Source organism: Myotis myotis, unplaced genomic scaffold (genome assembly GCF_014108235.1).
Source record: "Myotis myotis isolate mMyoMyo1 unplaced genomic scaffold, mMyoMyo1.p scaffold_m19_p_7, whole genome shotgun sequence".
Lineage (NCBI taxonomy): Eukaryota > Metazoa > Chordata > Mammalia > Chiroptera > Vespertilionidae > Myotis > Myotis myotis.
The window spans coordinates 9,598,362-9,612,577 of record NW_023416379.1 but is presented as its reverse complement, the minus strand read 5'-3'; the positions used below and the strand labels follow the sequence as shown (position 1 = coordinate 9,612,577).

The 14,216-nt window shown below is 41.6% G+C and overlaps 1 protein-coding gene across 2 annotated transcripts; it reads right to left on the bottom strand.

Annotated features, from left to right (window-relative positions):
- Positions 1-1,489: 1,489 nt before the first annotated feature.
- Positions 1,490-6,655, bottom strand: LOC118660543 (alpha-methylacyl-CoA racemase-like). Of its 2 annotated transcripts, XM_036318094.1 has the most exons (3): positions 5,475-6,655; positions 3,592-3,676; positions 1,490-1,707 (listed from the first exon to the last, which is right to left on the bottom strand). In XM_036318094.1, the coding sequence occupies exons 1-2, from the start codon at positions 6,595-6,597 to the stop codon at positions 3,621-3,623; spliced, it is 1,179 nt and encodes a 392-aa protein (XP_036173987.1). In that variant the 5' UTR covers positions 6,598-6,655; the 3' UTR covers positions 1,490-1,707; positions 3,592-3,620. The 2 variants fall into 2 exon arrangements, with proteins under 2 accessions (XP_036173987.1, XP_036173985.1); XM_036318092.1 differs by lacking the exon at positions 1,490-1,707 and having other exon boundaries at positions 3,362-3,676.
- Between the last annotated feature and the right edge of the window lie 7,561 nt (positions 6,656-14,216).

Sequence of the window (14,216 nt, the reverse complement as noted above, 5' to 3'; positions counted from 1 at the left end):
TGGGTGAATAGCCAACCACATCTTGGCTCTCAAAGTGCGGTTGGTCTGCAGATCATCAGCAGCCAGCCTCACTTGGGAACTGCAAATTCTGTGGCCTCACCACAACCTTACTGAGTCAGAACGAGTGTTGGGGGAGGGAGGAGGAATCCAGAAATTTAGGTTTTAATAAGCTCTCCAGGTGATTCCAATGCCCACTCAAAGGTTGCAGTTAAATTGATTAAGGTTTAGCACAAAACTCTGTCCCATAAGGGATCTGAACAGTGGGCAGCGAGAAAGACAGAAAGAAACCTAAACTTATGGTTTTGGCAAGCAGGACAGGGGAGGAGGAGGGGTGTGTGTGTGTGTGTGTGTGTGTGTGTGTGTGTGTGTGTAATGGGGCTGCAGCTAGCTGCTTGGGCACAAAGGAACCCCTCACCCCCAGCATATTCAATACATGTTTGAGGACCAGTTCCAGCTAACAGCATTGAGACACTGAGTATGCACTTCCCTGGTAACAAGTTCCCTGGTCTCTGAAGGTCTGTTTTTCAGAGTAACCAAGTATGTTGGGTCCAGATTTTCGACCCTTTGGTGAGAGAAATTGCTGGTTGATCAGACCCTCAAAAAGTATCCTAAATATTGCTCCCTCAAACCCGGGAAATAAATCACCCACTTTTGAGTATGGGTTGGCTATAAGGAGGACTGTTAGTCATTTTTAAATCTGTTGTTTCCTCCTTCGACAGCTATTCGGTGGCTGGCTGCAGGTCCTGGCCAGTGGTCTGAGGACTCCTGGCTCAAGATTGAGCAGCTCAGCTCCAAATTCCCTTTTCCCAAAATTAGTTACTTTAAAAAATATTTAAAAGTTTGATTTCAAAATTACACGTTTTGTAATCCTTAAGATTATTTAAGACTCATATGAATACACAAGAGGGAATGGATTTAACATAGAGGAGACTTGGAGTCACCCACTTGGGCGACTATCCCCAAATGGACCAGATTCAAGTTCACCATCTCCCCCTCCCTTTCTGTTCCAGTTAGTGTTCCTCCATCCCTACTGCCCCCACCCCCCAATCACCTACTCCTCCCAACTCCATCTCATTCTCTGTTACCCCAGCACAGTGCCCTTCCCTGCCTGGAGCTCCCAGTATGCCACAGGGTTGGGGCTTTGCCCAATATAATCCTGTCAATGATTAGCTCATAGTTTAATTAACTATTTTGTGACTTCTCACCTCATAAAAACTGCCACATTTGAATACAGTTATTTCAATGGAAAAGAGAAGGGTCCTAGTAAAGACCAAATCATCAGGTCTGATGGACACAGCAATATGTCATATTATGGAAATGGTGCATTTGAGATCAGGTTGGAGAAGGGAGGCTTTAAATCTTTTATTTTTTTAAAAAAATATATTTTATTGATTTTTTTACAGAGAGAAAGGGAGAGGGATAGAAAGTTAGAAACATCGATGAGAGAGCTGCCTCCTGCACACCCCACACTGGGGATGTGCCCGCAACCAACGTACATGCCTTTGACTGGAATCAAACCTGGGACCTTTCAGTTTGGAGGCCGACACTCTATCCACTGAACCAAACCAGTCAGGGCAAGAAGGGAGGCTTTTCAATCAGTAAATCGCATGCGTAGGTGGCCCGGACCCCCAAGTCACCAGTCTTCGAAGCACTGTAGCCTCTGTCTTTGTTCATGATTGTGGCCTCATGGGTGTTCCCTATAATGCGCTAGGTGAGAGCGAGGAGAATTTTAAGTGGGGTAGAGGAGCAAAATGCCAAATACTAAGTTTTATTTTATAGAAAATTACCTACTGATTAAAATACACATAAAGGATCCCCAGTGCCTTTGGGACAAAAGTCAGCTTCACTGTGTTGTCTTTGCCTTTGTAGTCTCTTTCGGTATGTGAACTGCTCAGTTTATTCCTCTAGACTATTTCTGATGGTGAAAATGTTCTTCCAGAAATGCTCCGAAGTCTGTTTCCAGTGAGTTAGGAAAAAATGAGCAAAAGAAAAGCGAGCAGCTGAGCTGGCCTGTGGGCCTTTCTAGCCCACTGTTCATTAATGATCATTTTTTTTCGCAAGCGTGTATTATTCCCTATGGGTATGTCCCACATTCCTGTCCTGCAAAAATCCTGGCCACAACAGCCTTCTGATGAAGACCCAATGCTTTATCCTAAATGCCTCTGCAACTCAGCTCAGCCAACAGGGTGGGTTGTGCCTGAGACAGATGTCCCGGCTTGCCCTGGCCAGGCAGACTCAGGCCCCTCCCAGTAGATGAGGCGCTTCATCCCGGAGACACCGGAAGCACTTCCTGATTTCATCAGACAAGATGAGATGTGTGTTTGGGGATGACCCTGATGTCTTGGCTGAAGCAAACAAATGAAATGTGTGAACTTAGTAAGAGCACTGACCTGATATGTAGAATGTAACATTTAAGAAAATTCAATTGGATTGAAAATAGCACATTCTTCTCCTGGTGAGCCAGCAACTTTATGATTTTCCAAAAGGAAGGATAAAATTATCTCAGTAAAAATTCTTCATGTTCTGGAGAAGGTAATTGGAGAATTGTGGAGGACATAATATTTCTCAATAAGAACTGTGAGATTTAGTTAAAGTCTCAAAGCAATAATAGCTGGTTCTTATCGAAATATATGGTTGACATAGTGCTTTTGTGTGATCCATTCAACACCTCAGACTTGAACGTGCACCCAGATCACCTGGAGATCTTGCGAAGAGGAGATTCTGTTTCAGGAAGTGTCGGGGCCTGGATTCTGTATTTCTAACCAGCTCCATCCATTGCAGATGCTGCTGCCTGTGGCCCACACTTTGAGTAGCGAAGATGTACACTGTCTTTGAAGACAGTGTTTCTCCAGGGGTGGTCATTGGGTCCTCATGTGAGACTCGCCCTGGTAATATGTTAAAAAACAGAGTCCTGGCTTCACTACAGTTTACTACATCCAGTATCTATAGTGGGAGCCCAGGAACCTGTATGTAACAAACAGCCCATATAATTCTTATCAATGCTATAGCTTGAGAATGGGCATGTCTAATGGATAAGTGGCGAATTTGGGAGAACCAGGAAATGTGTGGGGGGAAGGCTTTGGCTGTGATAAGGAGGCTCTTGTGCAGTGAACAGGAAGGAAATGTGCCAAGCACTTAAGCAGTTGGGGCATTCATAGATTGGCACCTGCAAGCCATTCAAGGCATCTACATCAGTGGCCGGCAAACTCATTAGTCAACAGAGCCAAATATCAACAGTACAACGATTGAAATTTCTTTTGAGAGCCAAATTTTTTAAACTTAAACTATATAGGTAGGTACATTGTTATTAATTTAATTAGGGTACTCCTAAGGCTTAGGAAGAGCCACACTTAAGGGGCCAAAGAGCCGCATGTGGCTCACGAGCTGCAGTTTGCCGACCACGGATCTACATGATAGAAAAGGAGCTCAGATAAGCATTTATGATGATGCGATACTGTACTAATTTCTGTTGCTAAAATAAACGTTAAGTTTCAGTATTAAGCATATGCTCCTCACTTTAAAAAATAATTATGATTTTGAAAAAATTGCAGAAAGTTAAGTTTTTATTTGTTTATCTTCTTATTGACTTACATGATACTTTTAGAGGAGTTCATCATCATTCATGTGGATTCTTCCAGTGGTGGTATATCCAGTCCTCTGTCCTTAGTCCCTATCTCTTTGATGGAGGAGAAAACAATTTGTACACAAATGCTGACTTTTACCAAGTTCATTGCTTCTCAGAAAAACAAGTAGATGTGTTAAAGTTTGTACTTGAGTAATGATAGCTCACTTTTTCAATGCATTTATTATGCACTTGGAACTGTGGCAAATACATTAAATTTATAATTGTAATTAACCCCAAATCTGAGACAATGTGTCATGAAAATCTCTGAGGGAAGGTGCACTTCAAAGTGTCTCTTGAGCTGAGGGAGCCTTAGCTGGCTTTGGCCAGTGCATCACCCTGCTTTCCCTGCTTTCTCAACATTTTTCCTTTTATAGTAACTTCCCAGACTGCCAAAGCCAGGCGTTGCCTACTCCCTGTATTTTGACCCAGAGGGGGTGCGATTTTTCTATGCAGTGAAGGGTGGTGATGCCAAACACAAACTTCTAGGCTAGAAGTGTGTATGTACCCGCCCCCCCCCCCCCCCCCCCCAGCTGAAGGCCTGAAAGAGCGCTGGGGACACTTCAGCATATTAGTCAGCAAGAGGCATGTCTGCCAGACGCTATAGCAAGGCCTGAAGTCTACTTACCCAGTGTGTCTGAGCCCCTTCAGAATAGACATAGATTTATTTGGCTTATGAACTTTATTTATATAAACTAATCCACTGAAGCTTTATTTAAATTCCCTAAATCCATAAAAATTAAAAGGTACTTAGAGTTTGAAGGAAAAGAAGCCTGTTTGCTTGAACAATGCCCAGAAAGGTAAAAGAAGAAAGTTAAAATTCCATAGGAATAAAGGAAAACTTGATTTAGAAAGAAGAGATCATTTTTGTGAGATGAGGTCATTTATATGGAGAGAGAGAGAGAGAGAGAGAGAGAGAGAGAGAGAGAGAGAGAGAGAGAGGAAAATGAGAGGGAGGGAAGGGAGAGGAGATAGGAAAGAAGGAAGAAAGAAAAGACATAAACAAAGGGACCACTTAGGGGGAAATACACATCTCGAGTTAAAGTACGGAATTCCTCGTGCTTTGCAGTGAGCGTGTTTGTTTGGACTTTGAGTCCTAAAGTAAATGTTTTTACAATTTGCAAAGTATAACCATCTAGCAGTGTTCTTTCCATACTGCCCACCGTGTAACACATCATAATCATAAACTTTAAGCCTTGTATTTCTCCCTTCCCCCCCCTAGTCCACACCCAAGAAAATAGTTATCTTTTTTTATATAAGTGTGGTCATGTAGGATCTTGTGTCAATTTTTAGACATGAGACAATATTTTATATATATATATATTTAAATCTTTATTGGTGAAAATATTACATATGCCCCCTTTTTTCACCCATTGAACCCCTCCAGCCTGCCCCCGCCCCAGGCCTCCACCACCCTGTTGTCTGTGTCCATAATGCATACAAGGCCTTTGGTTGATTACCTCCCACCCACCCACCCTCCCCTGCCTTCCCTCCAAGATTCCACACTCTGTCGCATGCTTCCATGCATGAGACAATATTTTAAAATGACTTTAGGCATAATACCTCTCACATTCAATCCTGACTTAGACTACAATCAGAGTCATGACACTACACGTACACTCCACAGCCTGTTCTTGGCATAAAAATTACTGAAGGCTAACACCTCAAACATGCCAGCATTCTTTACATTTTCTGAGAGTGTGAGGTTTCATCTTAACGCAGGAAGGAACTCTCCCCAATCGAAAGCACTCATAATTTCCCCAAATCATACACCTCAACCTAAACTCACTGGATTACTTAACAAAAGGGGTGCGTTTGACAGTTCTATGTTACAGATTAGCTGTTGACTTACGGCTTTTAATGATGCCCGAAACATGGAGCCGGGCTATTTCTTGTTTGCTGAACCCGTATCCTCTGAGAATTTCTTCTGAGTGTTCTCCTAAGACCGCACTCCGCGTGGAAGGGACAGAAGCGGGAGTTTTGGAAAAAAAGGGAACTGGCATGGGCGCTATCACCTGCTGTTGATCCGTGATAAAAGAAGTGCCCCTCTCCTCCTTCGCAAGTTGAGAAATATCCTCAGCTGTCAGAACAGGGGTCACACAGGCGTCCAGTTCCCCAAACACCTTGCACCATTCGGCTTGCGTCTTCTTGGCAAAGATGTCGGCAAAGAGTGTCTTCAGCCTGGGCCAGTCCGGCCAACTCAGCTGCTTGGGAAGTTTTGAAGGATCGAGCCCGAGTCCTTTCAGAAAGAGCTCATAGAGGTGGGCTTCAAAAGCCCCCACGGCCATGAACTTCCCATCCGAGGTCTGGTAGGTGCCATAGAAGGGCGCGCTCCCATCCAGGAGGATGTCTACCTTGACTCCGTTGAGATTGTTCATCTTCTGCAGGTACCACAGCACAGAACTCGCATACGCTGTGCTCTCTATCACATTTGTGTCCACTGTTTGTCCTCTCCCAGACTGGGCGCGTTCAAAAAGAGCCATCACCGTCCCAAAGGCACCAAGAAACCCTCCGGCCGAGGAAGCCAGGAAATTGGGTGGTACATACGGTTTCTCGTGTTTCCGGCCAAATGTTGACAGCACACCAGATAGAGCCAGAAAGTTGATATCGTGCCCTCTGCTTTGGGAATACCTACTGGATAACTTCATTTCAGTGGAAACTTTCACATGGACGAGTCTCGGGTTCTTCTGCAGCATGTCCTCTGGCAACAGTTTCCCCGGGCCCAGCACCCCACCGGGGACAGGATCGACCAGCACATCAGCCTGAAGACAGAGTTTCTCCAAGACCACGGCACCCTCTGGAGTGTTCAGATTTAGAGCCAGCGACTGCTTACCTCGATTCACAAATTCAAACATGACCTTTTGGTCCCAGGCCACGCGAATCACCTGGGCCCCGAAGTCGGCGAGAATCATGCCGCAGAGGGAGGAAGGGTACTTCCCAGCCAACTCCAGCACCCGCACGCTGCTCAAGGCCATGCCGGCTGTGCACCCGAGCGCTGGGAACAGGGCACTGTGCTCCAAGGTGTGGCTTTAGATGTAAGAGCAGGACTTTATGGGGCAATACTGAAAAAAAAAAAAAAAAAAAGGAAGGAAGGAAGAAGGTCCCGCCCATTGGAAAGTCAGTGCATACCTTTGAGATTTACTTTACTGGCTATCTTCTACCCTAATCTGCTTTTATAGCACGGTCTCCTTTAGCATGATTACCAAATAAGACTAGTTGCCTCCTTGAGATCCTTATCTCAAACTGCTGTAAAGGATTATATATTTTTAAAGTAATCGCAGAATAACACAAAAATGAACAGAAATGTAAAATATCTCAATAGTGTTTTTATTGATACAGATTGAAATGCTAACCTTTTGGATAGATTGACTTAAATATATGACTTAAAATTAATTCCATCTATTTCTTTTGTGTGTGTGTGTGTGTGAGGTTACTAGAAATTTTAATTATAGACATGGCTCTCATATTTGTATTGGATGGCATGGCCCAAAAGCTGTGGCCCTCATTACCATTGACACCGCCTCTCCATCCAAAAGCCTATCCAGTGTCGGGTGAGAAAATGTTGGCCATAAGATTTAAAAAGAATATTTGAAACAAAAGTCTGACATCCTAATAGGTTATCTCACTCTTCTAGTTCTACTTGGCCCCCAACTTAGGCTTACAGGAACCAGGGAATTGGGACTGGTGAATCAGAATAAGAGAAACAATTGCTGAAAGTCTTGGCTTTTCTTCAGAATTTAGAGTTTATGTTTAATGGTATTAGAATTGGCGGTATTGCTGTCAACCCACAGAGCAATGGGTATCTGTGAGGAAATGGAAATATCTGCTGATATCTTAGGAGGTCAGCAGGCTGTGCATTGGTGCAAACCTGTGGTGTCCCCAGTGTCTGGACACACTGAATGTCATGTGCAGAAGGACCTAGTCTCGGCTTATAATGTTGGCATCATGAAAAATGTAAGAAGGTATTGGTCACTGCAAATGACAAAGGTTAGGAAGGTTCATCTAAACACTAGGATTTCCCCTAAGAAGTGATAATTCCTGCATGTATCTAAATATTTGTGAAGTTTTGTGTTGTTGTTGTTGTTGTTGTTGTTTTTTGTTAGTTTTTTTTCCTTTTGACTGTAGTTTTATTATAAAAATAGTATAAACTCAAGAACAGGACAATTTCCTTCTAATGTTTGACAATGGGAAAATGCCTATGAAGAGAAATATGCAGAAGAAATTAATCATTACGACAGCCTCTTGCCAAACAATTTAAAACCATAACATTTGGAGGTTATTTCATAGGATAGAAGATTTAATGTCAGATGTCACTTCGTTTTGTAATTATCTTTATTAGCAGACATAAATCAGGAACAAAAAAGTCCTAATATAGTCATTGTAACCTAACAGTTCCTCTTGCTGAGGACAGCTAATGGGTTTCTCACAGGGATCTTAGAGGCCAATTGGCCATTTTCATCAGTTCAATTTACACGCAATTCACCACAAACCAGACAGATGGGGAAGCTTACTAGTGTGAAAAAGAGCCAATGTTTCTCTCTCCATGTGAGAGGTACCAAAAGCATGTGATCATTCAGAAAGAAAAACAATTTTCAGTTGTTTCTGTTATCTCTCCTATGAAGAAGGAAGCATGAGTATGGGGAATCTAAGTAAATGCAGAGCCAAGTAATTTGCAATGACTTCAAAGATGTTTGCTGGCCATATTCGAATAAGGGTGTGTCCTGGGTTCTAGGAGCTCACAATTCTGGTTACCATAATAACTTCCATACATGCATAGCACCTTGTTTCTTCCAGTCCAGGCCTTGGTGTCTGACAAAAGCTATAAGGTACATCTTGTAGGAAGACATGGCTATCACCTCTCATATGTTAGGATAATAAACTGAAAATACCCATTTTCCTTACTAACCCAACGTGGCCTTGACCTTCTCTCTAGACCTGTCCTTCCAGCTTCCATCCATGCTTCCTAAAGGATAATTGGAGTCCATGAACGTAGTCCTGAAGTCTTTTCCTTAATCCAAACTGTTCCAACTTCCTCTGATCCTTTAGTCCTGGTTGTATTTTCTCACCGTTTCCATTCTGACTTTATCCTTCTTAGTTGACCCTCTGCACAAGTTTCCTTCCCTGTGCCTTGTCACTCCTCCCAACAGAGATTCTGCTTGTCCACCTCGGCTGCTGTCCCTCATGGGACACCCCCCTTCCAAACAGTCTCTGCGTTAGACAGTCTCCGCGTACTAGGTTCATTATGGCCCTTTATGCAGAAATCTGTCAAAAGAAATGGTAAAAATGTATTTATATTCTCATTCTGATGTTTTCTGAAGGCAATGAGCACAATGAGTAGAATTTCAAGTGTGCAGAAAATGATGGAAATTGGAACCATCTTCCTGTTTGTCCACACTCTTCCTAGTAATGTTTGCTATTTGGTTGTTTTCTTCTGATTCCATTAGGTCAATGGGTTGAACATTCTATAAGTGACTCCTAAATCTGTGGTGAAAACCATTATTTCAGCATTTATCATTTATGAGACAGAGTCAGTTCCCTGTATGACTTGATTTGCACACACCCACATGAAAACTCAACTGAACCGTGCCCAGCACAGCTAGGGAGTGAACCTGAGGAGGGGCGGTGAAGGATTAAAGAAGATAGACAAGAGAATACAGTTGGGACCAGGTGGATCACTGCCTGGATGAGGAAACAGTGACACGGCCTGTAAGCTGAAGCTTTATTGTATAGTCAGATCACACAAAGCAAAACAAGGGGAACGTTTACAATGTTCTTGCGAGTTTGCTATCTATTTCGTTACTCAAGCCTTGTTTTGGCAGCACTTGCTGCACCTCCCACAGCTCATTAGCTACCTTAGGAACAAGGGAGGACTATAAGGTCAAGCTTAATTGCACTAGGAGGGCTCTGTCCTCCAAGCTGGGACTTGGATGTGGCTCTGCCACAGGTCAGGCCGAGGCTTGACCCTATAGCCGCTCCCTTCACTAAACTACTCCTCTGGCCACTCTGCGAGTCTCTGGTGACATTCTGGTTCCATTATATCAGATCAGCATTTGACTATGTAAACATGGTTAGTACCCTCTGCACATTTTGAAAATTCATTGTGTATTTTCTTTTTTTATTTCTAATAAATATATGAATAATTCTTAGGTACTATTCCAATCACATTTCAATTTTTAAAAATCTAGCCTGTGCTTGGAAAAAGCTACAGTCATTTGATCAACCAGTCAATAAACTACAGTTTATTGACAATGAATATGTATGTATAGGGAAGTGTGGAAATTGAATAAGGTTTGTCAGACCAGCTTGTCGAGACTTGAGGTTTGAGTCACAGTTTTTGACTCATGGCGTGTTTCTAAGTGACCCCTAGGCATAAAAATAATATTGACAGTTCAAGCAGTTCTCTAGGAAGCATGGTGTTCTTATAAAATTAAAGTTGCATATTTTGGTTAATTATGCTACAATTTCCTTCCACCCCTTCCTAATGACTTAGTTTCAGCTCTTCTGTCAATAGGTCTACTATGTCCTGTTTATTCACATTCACATTTCAAAAGACAATTTAAGAGTTAGAATCTCTCTCCAACTTTTTCTCCAAGGGCAATTCTGGAGAAGAACACATTCTTCCTTTCCTTTAAAAATGTCAGAAAGTGAACACAAGTGCCAGCACTGAGCAACTTCTACTTTTTGGACTCCCATCAAAGGAGCTCTTCCCTTACTTGGGAAGCCAATGTAGTTTCTGCTCATTCCTGACCCGGAGAATTTTCAAAAGTTCTTGCTTGGGCCAACAAGACATGGCCTCCAGTCTCCCCAGAGCCCCCAATGCCACCTGGGAAGCAATCTGCAGTTTCTCAGAAGGCATTCTCAGTTGTCCCACACAAGAGCATTTCCAATCTAATCTTCTCCTTTTCAGAGAGTGAAGACAAATAAACTCCAAGACGTAGTAGTGATTCAGATTGTGGCTCCAGAGCCAGCTTACCTGGTGTGAACCTGGGCTCCTTGTGATCTTGGGAAAATTAGTTGACCTATTTCCATGTTTCCCTTTCCTGAACTTTAATATGGTGATAATGATAGAACAACCCCTCAATAGGACTGTTGAAATGCTTGGAATAGTTATAGGACATTGCAAGTGTTTGTAATTGTTAGTATTATTTAGAGAAAATAGAATATAGCAATTGGAAAACCACTTAACTCCTGACACCAAACCTATAAAGTGACTTTCATTTACTTACATCCTTCCCTTAGTTCTTCTATTATCAAAGAAGAGGTACTTTTAGGCTATGTAAGGTTCATTTTTCCCCCTGTACTTCAGATACACACCATGTTCCCTGCTTTCTTGGGAATTTCATGCATTCTTACCCCTCACCCTCTTTCTCTCTGATATGTTAAAATCCTACTCACCCCTCTTCACTACAATTTATCTCATCAGCAGTAATCTCTCTTAACTCAGCCACTGTAATGATGATCTCGTCTCCTACCATCTCTGCAAAGATGAAATGCTTGCCAGAATTACTCCCTCACTTCCATCATACCTCAACCCCTGCAGTTTGGCTCAGGGTTCTCTCTCTCCACTAAAACTGCTTTCATCCATGTCTCCCTTCTCATTAAACCCACTAGATACTTTCAGCCCTTATATCACTTGAACTCTACCTGACACTGTTGAGAACTCCCTCCTTACAGCAGGCTCTTCCCTCAGGTTCTCACACTTCACATGTCCTTAATTTTCCTCCATTTTCTCTAGTTGTTTTTCTCAATTAACTGGGCCTCTGTCCTGGTCTCTCTTCCTTTTCTATCAATATTTTCTTTGTAGTTAGTGCTTTGGAGTTTCTTTACCCTTAGGTAACAGAAAGATAATTCTATAGTATCCTATCAAGACTTACTGTTTTACCATTCATATCTAATTTCAACCCAACTGGAAATGACTGGTTTTGGTATGGTGCGAGAAAGGGATCAATTTTATTTTCCCCATATGAATATCCAATTGACGCAGCATCATTTAGTGAAAGGCTATCCTTTACCCACTGCTCTATTGTGTCACCTTTGTCATAAATAAAACATACCTATGCGCGTGTGTGTCTCTTTCCAGGCTCTGTGTTCTGTTACACGGCCCATTTGACTATACTTATACCAGTACCAAGATTTATAATAGGTCTAGGTAACCAAGAGAGCAAATCTCCTCACATTTTTTTCTTCATAAATTTTGTTGGGATTTGTTTTTACTGGAATTAGACTTGCATTGAATATATACATCAATTTAAGGAGGAATGATATCTTTACAATATTGACAATCCATAAACATGGTATATTCCCCAATTTATTTAGGTGCCTGAATTTATCTTAATAGTACTTGTTTATTTACAAAGAATTATTAAACATCTTTTTTTGATTTATTTCTAAGCATTTTATAATGTTATAAAACTTAAATAGAATCATTGAAATTATATTTTGTAACTATTTATTGCTGGCATGTAGAAATGAAATTGATTTTTGTAGTTTGTCACAAGGGCCAGCCCATGCTAAACTCATTTTATTTATTCTAATAATATACTTGTTGAATGTTATCTGGATTTCTACATAAATCTGCATATAATCATGTCATCAGTTTTTGAATCTCAAGTATAACGTTGAATAGAAATGATGACAATGAGTATACTTGTCTCTTTCCCCAATATTATTTTTCTAATATTATTTTCTCTACAGTTATTTCTGTGGTTAATCCCAAACAGTAATAGTAGATTTCAGAATAGTAGAGCTGGAAAAAACTTTGAAAGTCATCAGTTGAAATACCAAGAAGTAGGTTGAATTTCTTAACCACACAATAAGAGAGAACAGGGATCAGAATGCAGATATTCTGACTGGTAGTTTAGTGTTCCTTTCCCTATACAAAAAGTCTTTCCAAAAAAGGAATACAATTAAGCCCATTTATTTTTATTGCCTTAAGTTAGAGAGTGCTTGAAGTTCAAAGCTTTTAGAGTGGAATTACTTGTGGGCTATGTTACTAACAAAGCCGTCACAGACAAGCCAGAAAAGGGGGCACCTCATTGGCAAGTCTAATTTATTTCACTAAACACTCAGGCCCATTTCACCTCCAGGAAGCTCCCAGAATGGGCACTTGTCTTATTAAATTTGGGAACGTCTAGTCATTTCACTGACCTTTCTCCTTGTTCCCATGTCAACTATTCTGGCACCTTAAGAACAGTTGGTAGTGAACTATTTATAGGTGCCTCCTCTCCTTCGGTCTGATTTCCCATGAGATAAAAGGAAATGATGTGTCCAGTTTCCTCTTTTCTCTTTGAAGTTAAACTACTGGCAGCTCATGACCCAGTGAAGAAACTTTCATCTGCCCCTTGCCATTGTCAGCACCTTCAATTCCATCATCTCCCTGTCCTCTCACTGGCCTCTGCTTGGTAAACCCCACCAACCGCACAATCTGATTTCACTGCTCCTTACAACTGGATTGCTAAGCCCTGCTGGGACCGAGCAGGCATTAAATAGTATAATTAATTGATTTCAAGAGGCCATTGCAAATGGCGGTACAGATATCATATGTAGTGCTAGACCATTATTATGTAGTGGAGGAGACAAGATTAACACACGTGGATTAATTAAAGAGCAGTAAATGAGAATGTATGTTTAATCTCTTAGCAAATCATCTGCATGCAAATAAATAGCTCCAACACGTGGATAAGTTCAGAAGTATTTAGCTTGGTGCCCATAGTCCTGACTTCTACATTGTAATTGCTCCTTTGTTCTCACAAGTGGTTACACCCCTGTCATCTCATTTCTACTTACTGGTTCTTTCTTCCCTCCTCCCCAACCAAAGTCATTGAGGGAAATGCCTGCTTTGGGTATTCTTGGTTGCAACTTGAAATTCATTTTACTCCAAGAAACAGTGGTTAGGGATGATGTAAATACTTCAGTCACATTACAGGTTAAATGGGCTTTTGTGAACTGACTATTTATAACCATTTCTTTGGAAAAACTGTTCTGAATACAGAATGACCTGCTTTCAAATGAAGTTTCAGAATACAGACCCTTCTTTTAGCTTCAAATACTCAAAACAAAGCACTTAGGAAGTGTGTCCCGCCAGTGCCATGACACTCCTTCCTTAGCAATGTGGATTGTCTTCTGATTTTCCATGTGCAAAGGAATAAGTATGGATGTATCGAGCCTTAAAGCATAGTGGGACACTTGTTCTTTGTTTCCATGGAGACGCAGTACTCCTCATGGTCTTTACCTGTACAAGGGTGAAGAGGGTTAAAAATATTTCAGGAGACCTGAGAATAGACTGCACATGCTTTCTGTACAGCTCCCAAGTCTGCAAAGTGAACAATGTCATCTTGGATTGCACTCTTGGTCTAACCCAAGGAAGACAGCTTTTAGAATAGATATTGTTCATAATCATGAGGCTGCTAAATAATATAAGTGGAGTCAGATCTGAAAAGGACAAATTCCCAGTGTGCTCTTTGGCAATGCTACCCAAAGTGTGGTCCCAAATCAATAGCATCAGCGGCACGGGGAAGGTTGCTAGAAATACAAATTCTTGAGCCTGAACTAGAACCTGAATCTCTGGGCCTTTCCAAGTGATTTTTCTGCACAA

Bases quoted from the DNA above. Each gene is read 5' to 3' on its own strand.
- LOC118660543 (XM_036318094.1), bottom strand. From the start codon at position 6,597: ATGGCCTTGAGCAGCGTGCGGGTGCTGGAGTTGGCTGGGAAGTACCCT. The intron at 3,677-5,474 runs GTAAGTCAACAG...CCTCCATCAAAG, and splicing joins TTCGGGCATCATTAAAAGCC to AGATAGGGACTAAGGACAGA.